Genomic DNA, 15,025 nt, shown 5'->3' with positions numbered 1-15,025 from the left:
AATCTCCCATGGAAAATGTTAAATTAGGTCTTAGGCCTAACTCACACCCCAAAAGCTAGCTCAAAAGTAGGAGGATTGTTCAAGCCTTATAAAGAGTCCACCAATGTGGGACTTTTGTTGTTCTTTAACATTAGGTGAGACGGGCCGTTGCTCTAATATCATGTTAAATTAGGTCTTAGGCTTAACTCACACCCCAAAAACTAGCTCAAAGGGAGGAGGATTGCTCAAGGCTTATAAGGAGTCCACCCATCTCATTAACCACCAATGTGAAACTTTTGTTATTTTTTAACAGAAGCGACTTAGAGATAAACTAACACAACTATTTAAGAATTTACTACTACTTGTTATGAGTAATCTATATCCTTTCAGCTTTATTCAGGCTCATACATGTCCTTATGTTTTTGTATTCACTTTTTTTTTTTAACTGTAGCGTTTACCTGCGCCAACATGTCCTCTTATACACTCCATTCAACTCTATAATTCAAGTTGGATTTTATGTATATGTTGTTTGAACTGACTCATTATAACATCTTTGGCATGAACACCAACTCAAACTTTTGACTTTTGAAACAACTGCAGTTATAAATAAATGGAACTCTCTATGCCCCTTCGCTATTTCTAATATAATCACCCTGTCCATATCGAAATTAATTCTTGACACATATGGACAATTTGCTAGTCCTCTTTGTCTCTTTTCTTCTCTTTTCATCTGTCTATGCAAAAAATGATTGCCCCGGGGTTTCCATTTGTGGAGATAATAGTTTTAAAATACGATTTCCTTTTGGATTAGAAAGTCCACAAAATCAGCACTGTACATATAAGCCTGGTTTCAATTTAAAATGCAACAATCAAGGCAAAGCAATTATAAATCTTCCAGGTGCAGGGGATTTCTATGTACGCGATATCAACTACCTCACACGACAAATTCAACTCTACGATCCATATGATTGCCTTCCAAAACGGCTTACTAAGTTTCAACTTCCTTCTTCTTCTGTCTTCAAGCCAGTTTACTATCGAGACTATACTTTCTTTACTTGTTCGACAGATAGAGTCAACCCTTATTACAGTGTTATTGGTTGTATGAGTAATTCTACTATCTCAACTTTGGCTACTTCTTACATCGGTATTGTTTCATTAGGAGAAATGAGTTTCTTTGGCTGCAGTGTAACAAGCACTGTGTCTCTTCCTGTCTCGTGGACTTATAGTGAAGACGAAGTTTTCACAAGTAAGCTTAATAATGATCTCGTGTTAACATGGCCTGAAACAGGTAAATATCTTTTTATTCATACACAAGTATACGTTGGCTAAGAGTGTCAATCAACTCTGCTCGAATCTTGATTAGCTTAAGTTGGCAATCAGAGGTAGACTCAGGATATGAAGCCAACAAAATTTTCAATGACGATTAAGGGATAATACCATGTCGAACTGGTCACTTGATAGCCTGAGCAGTGACAAAAACACAAGTATATATGTCAAATATGGTTTCTGCTCTAAATATAATACATAATTGAAACAATTTGAGTGAGTGGTATAACTTAGTGATTAAGGTTGTGCAAAATGTATGATTAAATATATACTAATAGTTTCTTAGGGTATATACACATATTTTCCCAAAGTTAACGAGTGTAGGTGCAGTCCCACCATTCAACGTGGGTCCGCCTCTAAAGGCAATGAATACTTTCAAGACAAATAAGTAAAGTAAGAAGAATAATGTCATTGATTTTGTGAAATGACAAGTATTAAGAAACATCTATTTTTAGTAAGGACGACATATAAATAGAAACGGAGGGAGTAATTGATTATACAATTAGAAGTAATTAGTTAGAATTACCAGGGCTATTAGATAAGAGTATTCAACGAAAAGCTATTTATGTGGCTAAAAACTTGACTTTTATTGGGTCAAGATATTCTTAGGAAAGGAAAAAGGACAGCTTATGGATAATGCACAAATAATCTTGTACTAATTGTTATATTGGTAGAATCAACTGTGAATAACCATTGACCAAACTTATTAAAAAGTTCATTTTGAAATGTCAAGTTAGCTCTTCTTATATATTAATCCAATATTGTCAAACTTTATGGGAGAATATTTCAGACATTTATATTTAAGTGTTTATGTATTGATCGTGCAGAAGATGATGTATATCATTCTATTACCTTAATGAAATTAATTAATTCAGAATTAACGAAAGATTTGGAACATTGAGAATCTGATTAAAATTAATTTTAAGCTAAAAGGGTAAGGTTATATCATTGACTGAACACGTCAGTTGTTTGTGGAAATGGCTTAAATTTTTTTTTTTAAGCCTAAGCATGGCGTATTAATTTAACAATATCAAGTTTAGTAACATTCTTTTGCCTTAACTTACTATGATTTATTTTTTGTTGCAGATAGTACAAAAGCTATACAAATTTTCCGAATTGTTGCACTATCCTTAGTGATACCCGCTCTCATGTGTTCATTGGTTTTGACATGTTACATATGCTATAAGAAAAGCCAAGAGGCGGCTCCGACAGCCATAGTGCGACGACCGGAAATGATTATCGGTCTAGACGATTTGACGATCGAATCGTACACAAAAGTTGTCGTAGGAGAAAGTCGGAGAATTCCAGGGCCAAATCATGGAATTTGTTCAATATGTTTGGCAGAGTACCATCCAAAAGAGACAGTGAGATGCATACCTGAATGTGAACATTGTTTTCATGCTGAATGCATTGATGAATGGTTAAAGATCAAGGGTACTTGTCCTGTTTGTAGAAGTAATCCTTCCCCTGTTCATCTTAATTTTTCATAACACATTTCCCCCACATCTCAAGTCTTGTCTGTATATTTAATAAAATTTCAAATCATACTTTTTTTTTGCTACATTAGCCTGTTTGGACATGATTTCAAATCAGGTAGATTTTTTCAAGTTGTAATAAGATATCAAAATATTCTAAGGCGTTAAATTAATAAATCTATGTTCTTTGTATAAGTATTTCCTCTGTTTCAATTTGTTTGTCTGACTCTATATGTAGTTTAAGAAAGTAAATAATTTGATTATTGTGATCTTAAACTGAAGACATGTATCAAAAATCCAAAGGCCTTTAATCTTGTGGACATACCATGTGAAAAGTTGGAAAAAAAAGTTTCCAAACAAACTAAAAATGAAATTAAGACAAACAAATTGAAATATGGTAGTAGTAAATATTTGCGATTATGTGTTATCACAAACTTTTAAATAGGCTTAATTTTACAAAGATTCAACGGTTCAATAAATCAATAACGGAAAAGGGTCAAAATTATCCCTGAACTTTAGGCGAAGGTATAAAAATACCCTCCATCTATCTTTTGGTTAAAAATACCCTTCTACTCATTTTTTAGTCCAAATATACCTTTCATTCACTTTTTTGGCTCATTTATACCCTTGAAACTAACAAACATCTCTTTATTATGTTTTTTTTAATATTTATTATGTGTCATTTTCTTATTGGATGAAATAAAAACCACCTTTACTAAATTTTTGTATAATTTATTCAATACCTCTTCAAGACCCCAAAAAATAATTTAAAGAAAATCTAATAATTGTTGTATTTACTTTGGTTTTGTATTAAAATTTGTTTTAGATAATTAATATATTATAAAAAAATACAAGTAATGCCCCAATTATAGAAACATATTATATTATTTATAAATCATATGCAGTGTCTATCTTCCCTTTTTTTTTAAAATAAAAAATAAATGATAAGTTAAATTTTTTACTAATAATCTTTGTGATAACTAATTTCAAAGAGAGTTCCATAAGAAATTGTAATTAAAGATTAACTCAATTTTTTTTTAAAAAAAGAAAGATACTCGTAGCCCGTAGGGATAAGAAAAGCAGAAAAAGAGAGAAAATTTCATAATGTATTATAGACAAAATAATATTATTATGATTATGACATTATTAATTTGTTTATGTAATATTAAGTATTTATATTATGTTTAGAGTCTTGATTTAATTAATTAAATCTTAGCCATTTTTTTTTCTTTATGCCATATGTCTTTCAATCCAAATAAGAATTTGGGGAAAATAGAGAAAAATCAAATCCAAAAATAAAATAATAATAATAATAATAATAAACAGCTACAATAAATACTGAAAACTACTACATTTCTTAAAAAAATAAAAATAAATTGAGGTCTTGAAGAGGTATATTTTTTTTGACTTGGATAAATTATGGGTAAAAATTTAGTTGAGATGAGTTTATTTATTTCATTCGATAAGAGATTTGACACATAATAAATATTTTTTTAAAAAAAATTAATAAATAAAGAGAGGGTTATTAGTTTCAAGGGTATGAGTGAGCCAACTTATAGTTCAATGGTATTTTTGGTCCTGAATCAACAATAGTAATAACCCTTTTCTGAATCAACAATATATAAACTTATGGGTCATTCATAGTTGCATGTTGAAAAACCACTCTAACACCCCCTTCACGTCCAGGCCCAATTGGAGCGTGACCAGGAGTCCAAACGGGGATGAACTGACTCAGATACTATGTAAAGATATGACACATTAGCCTAACTCAACCCCAAAAGCTAGCTCATGAGGGTATAGTTGCCCAAATCCATATAAGGAAATCACCCGTTCATTCTCCAACCAATATAGGACTTTTACCACTCTAACCAAAAAAAAAAAAAACTGTTAAGCCCAACGAATACAGTTTTAATACTAAACAAATATTTGATTATATTTCTCCTCATCAACAAGACTTCTATGAGTGACAACCAAAAGCTATGAATTATGATAACCCCTTACCTGAGCAGCTTTGGTAGACATAATGTTATCCTATTCATTTTTTTCTTTTGACTCTAGCGTTTACCTGCGGCAAAATGTTATCCTCTTTCAGTCTATTCAACTCTATAATATAAAATAGATTTTATATTTGTTGTTTGAACAGGCTCACTATAACATCTTTGGCATGATCACCACTCAAGCTTTTGACTTCTGAAACAACTAATAAATAAATGGAACTCGCTATGTCTTTGCTATTTATAAATTCTAGTTCTAGTCTAATATAATCAGCCTGTCCGTATTGATATTCATTCAATTGAAAAATATGGACAATATGCTAGTCTTCTTTGTCTCTTTTCTTTTCTTTTCATCTGTCTATGCAAACTATGATTGCCCCCTGGATTCCATTTGTGGAAATAATCGTTTCGATATACGATTTCCTTTCGGATTACAAGGGCCACAAAATCTTCAACATTGTACATATCCTGGTTTCAATCTCAAATGCAACCATCAAGGCAGAGGAATTCTAAATCTTCCAGGTGCAGGGGATTTCTATGTGCGCGATATCAACTACCTCACACAAGAAATTCAACTCTATGATCCATCTAATTGCCTTCCGAAAAGGCTTATTGATTTTCAAATGCCTTCTCTTTCTGTCTTCAAGTCTGTTTCCTATCGGAACTATACTTTCTTGACTTGTTCGACAGATTTAGTCAAGTCTCGGTTCAGTGTTATTGATTGTATGAGTAATTCTACTATCTCCACTTTGGCTACTTCTTCAATAAGCCTTGCAAACCAAATGAAATTGTTGTATAATTGCAGTGTTGAAAGAACCGTGTCTATTCCTGTTTCGTGGACACCTGAAAATGATGCAGTTTTTTCAACTGACCTTAATAATGATCTTGTGTTAACATGGGATGAACCAAATTGCAAGGAATGTGAATCGAAACGAAATTTTTGTGGATTTAAGAATGCAACTACTGGAGAAATCCAATGCTTTGATGCTTATGGATCAGGTAAATATTTCTCCATTTATAGTCTCTTCGCATTTGTCCTTCAATATTTTTCCAATGTTATCGATCAACCATGTTCAAGTTTGCAGTAAACATTAAGTCTGTTATTCTTCAATAGCTCGGTGTGTCTTGGGCTAAACCAGCTTGAAGATACTATTAACCTATTGTGTTACTGTCTATTTTGAGTCAAGTCTGCACAGTTTTCGCTTAAAATTGATCCTACACTAATAAAAACATCCATACACCTTATGTTCAAAGGATTCATTATACTTTGCTTGATCCTCAACCTACTAATAAGTAATGTCAAGTTTGCCCTTCTTATATATAGTAATCCAATTCAAACTTTATGAAGGACTAATTCAGACATTTATATTATGTATTATTCCACTAACTTTAAAATCGGTTGAGGTCGTGCATAAGACAACTTTATCACCTAAAAAGTTTGTTATTTTATTTAACAACTTAATGTATTTAGATTTAATGAATGATTTGGACTATAATAAAAGTAAAAGCAACATGATATATAGAAAACATTCATTTGTCTTAACGTTACTATGAATTTTTACTTGCAGACCGTATAAAAATATTCCGAATTATTGCACTAGCCTTAGTGATACCAGCCATTTTATGTTCAATGTGTGTGGCATTTTACATCTGTTATGACCAAAGGCGAGAGATCCGGCAATCGTTGTTTGATCTCCCGACCACTAATGCTGGTGGAGCAGCGATTGCACCACATGAAGCGGAAACCACTACAGGCCTCGATGATTCGACTATAGAATCGTACACAAAAGTTGTCCTAGGAGAAAGTCGGAGAGTTCCAGGGAAAAATCATTTGACTTGCTCAATATGTCTAGCAGATTACCATCCAAAAGAGACAGTGAGATGCATACCTGAATGTGAGCATTGCTTTCATGCTGAATGCATTGATGAATGGTTAAAGATTAATGGGACTTGTCCTGTTTGTAGAAATAATCCTTCTCCTGTACATGTTAATTTTGTATAGCACATTATTTCCCCACATCTCTATTCTTGTCTGTACATGCACTTATCTTTCAAATTATACATTTTATTTTGTTACTGCTAGAAAAATAGGAAATTACAATCGAAGAAGAACCGACTTTGAAGCATGAAAAAATCGGCTTTTCTTCGAGAGACATAGTCCGTATACATGTTGAGAAAAATATAAGCAATTCTTTTCAGGTTACAACAAAATTTTCTTATGCTACTTCAAAAGAGTCTTTATATTTATAAAACTTAAAGAGATGACTTTCCATAACCGTCATATTCTTTCGCAAATAGATGTGTTACTCTATATATTAAAAACGATCTAGTAGTCCTTCACTAATTTATAATGTTTTTCATAATATAGTACATTATATGGGGAATTGAAGAATTATACACTTGAAGTAAATTTACATCTCAAGTTCTTCAAAATTATACAAAACATTACAATTTAACATCGACTTTCAACCACTAAACCAAACACCTCCGCACATTAAATATTTCAAGTATCCTTTTCAAATAATAGTAAATAAATAGTACTACTATTTACTCAAAATCTTATTATTGTTAGGCATAGTGCACAATTAAAACATAAATAACCAACAAGAATTGTGGTGAAGTGGTAAGTACTACTTCATTCTTAATCAGATGTCTCGAATTTGAATCGCCTACCGGACATCGAATCAGATGTCTCGAATTTGAATCGCCTACCGGACACCAAATCAGATGTCTCGAATTTGAATCGCCTACCGGACACCGAATCAGATGTCTCGAATTTGAATCGCCCTGCTGGACACCGGATGGAAACTAAAAATAACATCAATATATCATCTCTTTATCTGAGGACATTAAAATGATAAAATAATATTTTTATCATGATCTCAAGTATATATATTATTCTTACTAAATAAAGTAATTCATATATATATATATATATATCCGATTTTGTTGTAACTTTCTTCGTGATGATGCATTACTTTGATGTGCTCAATAATTTTTAATTGATGCCAGTATGCCGGACCAAAAGAATAATAACTCACTTTGACAACTCCTGTCCAAAGATCACGGGTTACGAATTCAGTCAATATCATCAGTAGTAGAGGAAGAAGAGTAATACCCGTTTTTCACTTAGTCTTAATAGTTTAATAATTCAACTAGTGGTCTTCTTGTCTGTTTGTGATCTTCAACGGGCAATTCTAAGCACGTTTGACACTATCTGAGAAACAACATTTCTTCAAGAGGACTTCAATATAGGGACACTGTTAAAAGTAATATAAACAATGGCCAATAGTTTTTCAGAATAGTCATATTCTTTCATGAACAAATGTATCTGTTTAATTTAAGACTACTATATTACAAACAATCTATCAGTTACTTAGATTGTCTTTTACATTCCATTTTTTGAAATAAATATTGTCTAACTCAATTCAAACCTGTGCATATATTTGTCCATTGAACGTTTTTTAAGATTATTCTTGTAAGATACTTATTATTATTCGTGTGTACGTGAAGAGGTATAGCTAGTTGATGAGAGTCCTCACCGAAATTCCTCATTGTGTGATGATTTGAAGATAGGAGAAATGAAAATGAAGAAGATGAGAAGAAGAAAGGGTTTTATGAAATAAAAGGGAAAGTTAAACCACATGGAATGATCACAGACAGAGGCGGATCCAGGATATTAAGCTTGGGGTTCCTTCTTTGTTATCCAACGACTCCTTTCAGTTATGAGTTTCCAACTATCAATTTCTTATATAATTAGTCGATTTTCAATATAAATATAGAGTTCGGATAAAAGTTACTGGTCCCGAAAACCCCCATCAAATACTTTCAATCCGCCCTGATCACAGCACAAAAGAAAGCTGATGGATTGGATCTCATGCGTTCAAATGGCATTGTAGACAACTACAGAAATACTATAAATCTTTGTATAAATTAGGTGAGGTAGAAAGATAGAGTCTAAATTTGTTATTCTTAGCACAATAGAATTTAGACAAGTGTATATTCTATTTTCTTTTTCTATTTTTATTTCTGCAGAAATACTTATTGTGTATCGTAAAAATTAGTCAGAAAATTCCTCAATATTATATTGTTTATTTTTCTTTATGGTATCAGAGTAGTACAATTTATTTTAGTTCTTCTACTTCTTCGATCCTGAATTCTTCAATATGGCCATAACAGATATTAATCTCTTTGGGTTCTTTGTGTGTTTACCTCTTTATATTTTGAATCCACTTGATAAAATTTTTGGCTCCGTCGCTATACTTATGAATTTGTATTCATTTTTTTTTTTAACTCTAGCGCTGACCTGCGGCAACACGTCCTCTTTCACTCTATTCAACTCTATAATATATAAGTTGGATTTTATATTTGTTGATTGAACAATTCTCTGGCATGATCACCAACTCGAACTTTTGACTTTTGAAACAATTAATAAATAAATGGAATTTACTATGCCCCTTTGCTATTCTAAATTCTAATCTAATATAAACGGTCTACCTATATCGAGATTCATTCTTGAAACATATGGACAATTTACTAGTTTTCTTTGTCTCTTTTCTGCTCTTTTCATCTGTATATGGAAACCATGATTGCCCCCTGGATTCCATTTGTGGAAATAATCGTTTTGACATACGATTTCCTTTTGGATTAGAAGAGCCTTGTACATATAATCCTGGTTTCAATGTTAAATGCAATAATCAAGGCAGAGCAATTTTAAGTCTTCCAGGTGCAGGGGATTTCTATGTACGTGATATCAACTACCTCACGCAAGAACTTCAACTTTACGATCAATTTGATTGTCTTCCTAAACGGCTTACTAATTTTCAACTTCCTTCTTCTTCTGTCTTAAAGCCAGTTTACTATCGAAACTATACTTTCTTGACTTGTTCGACAGATTTGGTCATGTCTCGTTTCAGTGTTATTGATTGTATGAGTAATTCTACTATCTCCACTTTGGCTACTTCTTCAACTAACCTTGCTAACCAAATGAAAACTTTGTATAATTGTATTGTAGATAACACTATGTCTATTCCTGTCTCGTGGACTCCTTTATATGAGGCCGTTTTTTCAAGTGACCTTAATAATGATCTTGTTTTAACATGGGATGAACCGAATTGCCAAGAATGTGAAGTAGAAGGAGAACTTTGTGGGTTCAAGAATGTAACTACTGGAGAAATTCAATGCTTTGATGTTCCTGGAACAGGTAAATATCCTTTTCATTTATACAATAGTATATTTTTCCCATTTACTAAGAGTGTCAATCATGAATCAACTTAGCTCGAATCTCAATTAGTTGAATCAGGCAGTAAATAACATTAAGTTTGTTGTTCTTCACATAACACAATATGATACTGTTTGCTTTAAATCAAGTCCGCAAGATTTTACCTTTATGTTTTGGCAGTATTCAGAGGATTCATTAAAGTTAAAATTTATTCTCAATCTGATATAACAGTACTGTTTCTACATTCAAACTTTGAATTGATTAATTAATACATTGAGAAGTAATTAGTTTAGCTGAGAGTATTAAAGCTATTTATGTGGCTAAGGACAATTTGACTTTTATTGGGTAAGATATTCTAAGCAAAAGGAAAAAGATAGCTGAGGTAGAGACTTTGAGGTTTTGGGGTAAGTTCATTTTGAAATGTCAAGTTGTCCGGTCCTTCTTATATAGTAATCCAATGTGAAGGAATAATTAGGACATTTATATTTAAATGCACCAACTTTAAAATAGGCTTAGATCGTGTAGAAGATGGCGTATGCTATTCTATCACCTTAATGAAATTAATAAATTCAGAATTAACATTATTTTGCCTTAACATAACCATAATTAATTTTTACTTACAGGCAATACAAAAGGTTTACAAATTTTCCGAATTGTCGCACTAGCCTTAGTGATACCAGCCATCACATGTTCATTGGGTGTGACATGTTACATCTGTTATGAGCAAATCCGAGACAGCCGCCGCTCCGCGGCTGCTCTCCAGAACACTACTGCAGGCGGAGCAGCCGTAGTACCACAACCAGAAACGTCTATTGGCCTGGACGATTTGACGATCGAATCGTACACAAAAGTTGTCGTAGGAGAAAGTCGGAGAATTCCAGGGCCAAATCATGGAATTTGTCCAATATGTTTGGCAGAGTATCATCCAAAAGAGACGGTGAGATGCATACCTGAATGTGAACATTGTTTTCATGCTGAATGCATTGATGAATGGTTAAAGATTAATGGTACTTGTCCTGTTTGTAGAAATAATCCTTCTCCTGTTCATGTTAATTTTTCATAACACATTTTTTTTCCCCATATGTGATAAGAGTTTTGTCTGTATATGATATGTATTGAAACTAATATTGCATGTACCTCTCAATTCAAACTTGTACATAATGTTTGTTAACATCATAGGCTTATTTATTCGCGTGTGAAAAAGTTTAGCTACTTCTCCTTGCTCGGATGTTTCCCTAGCGTAGTACGTACTTATGGTTTAAAATTGAAGTATCTCAAGAATTTTTATGCAAGTGTTTTATTAACTTCTTGAAAGTTCAAATATTATGGAATTATACCCTAGTTTTACCTATTTCTTTATCTAACACGTAACATTTAATTTGTTAGACAAATATGTTGGGTCCGGAATTGAAGAGATGTTATCTCACATGAGAGGGAAGAGAAAAAACTATTGGATTTATACATAAAGACACTTCCATAAATAGAGAACAAGTTCTCGTGGGGTAATTAATTGTGAAATAAGTTATCATCAAATAAGTTATTCCATCATATATATATATATATGGGATAACTTATAAAAAGTAATTTATAAGTCTAAAGTTAAAAATCATAAGTAGATGGTATCTTACTTTAAACTTATTTTAAAACTTTTTTGGCCTAAAATGGGTGCTTGAAAGCACTTAATAACCTTTCCAAACACCTCCAAAACAGAAAAACTACTTAAACGTCAAAGGCACCTAAAAATAAGTTAATTCAAATTGACACCTAAGGCAAAAATGGTGGTACAAATAATCGGTGCCCAAATAATCCAAGGACTATCATATACCTCCAGGCTCCAATCAAATATGGGATAAAATAATTCTACATTAATCTTGAAATTATTATACCTTATATCTCGTATCAAATAACTGAGTCAGGAGAAAGAAAAGTTTTGTTTGAACCAGTAGATAATAAAATATACTTTGTTGAATCCGTCATGGTTATATTTGATCTCTCTCGAATGATTTCTAAATTTCAATTTATCCCCAAAGGGAAAGGAAATACTACTATAAAGAATGTTAGTAAAACAACTTTAGTATAGTGTTTTTACCATTTACGCGCCTTAAATGCAGGGGCAGACCGACACACACCCTTTCAACTGCTCGAGTACCTATTAATTTCTATATAAAATTATTTATATATATAGATAATTTCTTCAAAAATTGACTATATTAAACGCTCAGCACGAACAAATCTTCTAATGGATGCTTTGGTACCTTCTATAGCAAGTTTGAGGGTTGTCTTTTAAGAGAAATCAAGGGTTTGATCTCGCTAATAACAACTACTCTTACATATTTTTTATATTCTATTTTCCTCTTTCTCTCTCAATATAAACTCACATGTTTTTTTCTTTTTAACTTTTTTGTATACTTTTTTTTTAAAATCGAAATTGGGTATCAGTGCCCTTTATTGACTTAAAAAAGAAACGATACCTAGGCATCATGAAGACAGCCCAACAGTTCCCAATTTGCCTAGACAAGAAAATATAAAGACAAAAAAAAAACAGAAATCAATGTATATGTACTCCTTTTGTTTCAATTTATGAGGTAACCTTAGATTTAAGAGTCAAACAATTTAATTTTGATCGTGAATTCAGTAAGAAATCTTGAAGGTTTTTTAAATAAAACTAACATATTTGAAAACTATATGTAAAAAGTATTATAGGTTAGAACAATTAAATTTAAGATATAAAAATATATAATAGAAATAAAAAAAAAAAAAAAAGACTTGAATCCCGAAATTCAAAAGATATCATATAAATTGAGACGGAGAGAATAATAAATCGCCGGAAAGAATGGATGAATTTGTTATATGAAACAGTAAACACTATCGTCAACCCTTAAATAGTAACTCCTAGTTCTTTGGTTGACATTCTGACATTGAAGTTTGCAATTTTAGTAATTATATTCCTTTTTTTGGTTAAATTTATATTCTTATTCTATATTCTATTTGGCATTTTAAAAAAAAAAATACTATCCATTTCAATTTATGTTATCTGATTTGAATTACAAGAGTTTAATTAACTTTTTTTTGTTTGTAAAATTGGATTAGAACTTTTAACTATTTTGAAATAAAATTTACATATTTATAAATTCACAAATAGTCTTATACGTCACAAAAGTATTTTAAAAAATCATGGTAAAAATAATACTATATTTTAATTCTCCAAATAGTAAATAGCTAGAACACAAAGATTGAATACAAAGAGAATAGATAAATTCTGAAATAACTTATGCATGTGTTTAAGAAAATAAAGAAACATTTGAATCTTGTGGTCTTAAATTAAAATATAATAGAATGTGCCAAATTATCTTTTAATTTTGTGGTTTTAAATATGTCACGTGAAAAATTATAATTAGAAAATTGCTAAAAAGGAAAAAGCTATCTTTAGGAAACAGACTAAAGAAAATAAATAAGACAAATAAAATAAAATGAAGATTAGAACATATTAATTGATTAAATTTTCTTTTTTTTAATACGTCAAAGTTTGGTGATGAAGCTTATTCCTCAAGTTCAAATGATGAAACTTTCTTGCCCGTGTAACTGACGACGACATATATTAGTACAATTTAGTTTTTTATTCCTCAAGTTGTGATTTTGAAATTTAAAGTGGTGTTTAGATATGCAATTTATTTGGAAAAAATCTAAAATTTTGTATGGGAAAGTCTCAAAAAACATAAAATTTGGTTTGAGCCAATTTTTGAAAATTTTAAAAGTATCAAAATTTCCAAATTTGATCAAATATCATCATCAAATAGATATTTATATTTTATTTGAACAAAAATTTATGATCAAATACTAATTAAGAACGTAACCTTTTCATTAATCGAAATAGCCGAGTTCTTACATTAAACAATCGAGTTTTATTGAAGAGCTTTTGGAGATGCGCACCGGTCCATTGGAATTCTTTTTTTATTTATTTGTCAAAATTACCAATTGTCCATTTTAACCTTCCGTACCTTTGATTAGTATTTATACGGATACCAATTATGATTATTAAATAAAATAAACTATATATTGGTTTGTATTATATCAGAGAGACATATCCTTATGATTTCGGATATTAGATAAACATATATGCTTTCTAAAGTTAATTGTAATCTAAGAACAAACTAATTTTCCATTATATATGTTATGTGTTGGTTAAATTTTCTTTGTTCTTTTAGAAAATTCTATTCCCTCGTACATATTTTTCTTCAGACTAATTAATTGTAGCTAAATCGTTCCATCAAATTAAAAGAAAAGAAATAGAAATAGGTGGATGAAGTTCTCTATAATTGTCAAACCGCAAATACTTAGTGTGTTTGGTATAAACGAAAAAAATCATTTCCAATTTACTTTCGGGTGTTTGATCATAAGTACTTCAACAAAAGAAAATCTAATCCCAAAACATTTTATTTTATCTAGGAAAATATTGTTGGAAATATTATCGGAATAAGTAGTCTTGCCCGTTTGGAATAACTTACTTTTAGGTGCTTTTGATTTTTAAATAGTTTTTTTAGTTTTGGAGATGTCTGGAAACCTTTATAAAGTGTTTTTAAGCATCAATTTTTAGGCCAAAAAAAGTCAAAATAAGTCAAAAGTTAAAAGCCAAAATTATGGTATCATTTATTTACGACTTTTAACTTTTGACTTATAAGTTACTTTTTATAAGTCCATCCAAGCAAACCCTTAAAATGTAAACTTATTTTTCCTATTCTTTAAAAAAGAAATTCAGAATATTTGTATTCCATGCCACACACCCTAAATAAAAATGTGTCAGGGATATAATCGACTTTTCAATATAAGTTAGAATACGCATCATACAAGAATAAAAAAAGATTCAATTGGATCATATTAATTATAATAACGTCGCAAATCATTAACAAAAAAAATTAGCAACTAGTACATGATCATACGTACACAGAGTTGACTTTAAAATAATACATGTCATAATAAATTAACAAAATTCATTAGAATCTAATATATATATATATATATATAAGCAGCCT

General features: G+C 30.9%; 3 protein-coding genes across 3 annotated transcripts; all 3 read left to right on the top strand.

Moving 5' to 3' along the window:
* The first annotated feature begins 663 nt into the window (after positions 1–663).
* Positions 664–2,795, top strand: LOC125816496 (putative RING-H2 finger protein ATL21A). Its single transcript, XM_049496108.1, has 2 exons — positions 664–1,267; positions 2,392–2,795. The coding sequence occupies exons 1-2, from the start codon at positions 664–666 to the stop codon at positions 2,793–2,795; spliced, it is 1,008 nt and encodes a 335-aa protein (XP_049352065.1).
* Positions 2,796–5,082: 2,287 nt separating this feature from the next.
* On the top strand, positions 5,083–6,776 carry LOC125815991 (putative RING-H2 finger protein ATL21A). The gene is made up of 2 exons (XM_049495571.1): positions 5,083–5,777; positions 6,338–6,776. Exons 1-2 carry the CDS (start codon positions 5,083–5,085, stop codon positions 6,774–6,776), a joined length of 1,134 nt encoding a protein of 377 aa, XP_049351528.1.
* A 2,522-nt stretch (positions 6,777–9,298) lies between these two features.
* LOC125815992 (putative RING-H2 finger protein ATL21A) lies at positions 9,299–11,094 on the top strand. The gene is made up of 2 exons (XM_049495572.1): positions 9,299–9,977; positions 10,619–11,094. The coding sequence occupies exons 1-2, from the start codon at positions 9,299–9,301 to the stop codon at positions 11,056–11,058; spliced, it is 1,119 nt and encodes a 372-aa protein (XP_049351529.1). The 3' UTR covers positions 11,059–11,094.
* Positions 11,095–15,025: the final 3,931 nt, after the last annotated feature.

Source organism: Solanum verrucosum, unplaced genomic scaffold (genome assembly GCF_900185275.1).
Source record: "Solanum verrucosum unplaced genomic scaffold, falcon-dt-bn FXZP01000261.1, whole genome shotgun sequence".
Classification (NCBI taxonomy): Eukaryota; Viridiplantae; Streptophyta; class Magnoliopsida; order Solanales; family Solanaceae; genus Solanum; species Solanum verrucosum.
The sequence above is the reverse complement of the archived record's forward strand: the minus strand, read 5'-3'. Positions and strand labels throughout refer to the sequence as shown.

Excerpts from the sequence above, each read along its gene's own strand:
- LOC125816496 (XM_049496108.1), top strand. The coding sequence starts at position 664 with ATGGACAATTTGCTAGTCCTCTTTGTCTCTTTTCTTCTCTTTTCATCT. Across the intron at positions 1,268-2,391 it reads GTTAACATGGCCTGAAACAG|ATAGTACAAAAGCTATACAA; the intron begins GTAAATATCTTT and ends TTTTTGTTGCAG.
- LOC125815991 (XM_049495571.1), top strand. The coding sequence starts at position 5,083 with ATGGACAATATGCTAGTCTTCTTTGTCTCTTTTCTTTTCTTTTCATCT. Across the intron at positions 5,778-6,337 it reads GATGCTTATGGATCAGGTAA|TGCAGACCGTATAAAAATAT; the intron begins ATATTTCTCCAT and ends TGAATTTTTACT.
- LOC125815992 (XM_049495572.1), top strand. The coding sequence starts at position 9,299 with ATGGACAATTTACTAGTTTTCTTTGTCTCTTTTCTGCTCTTTTCATCT. Across the intron at positions 9,978-10,618 it reads CTTTGATGTTCCTGGAACAG|GCAATACAAAAGGTTTACAA; the intron begins GTAAATATCCTT and ends TTTTACTTACAG.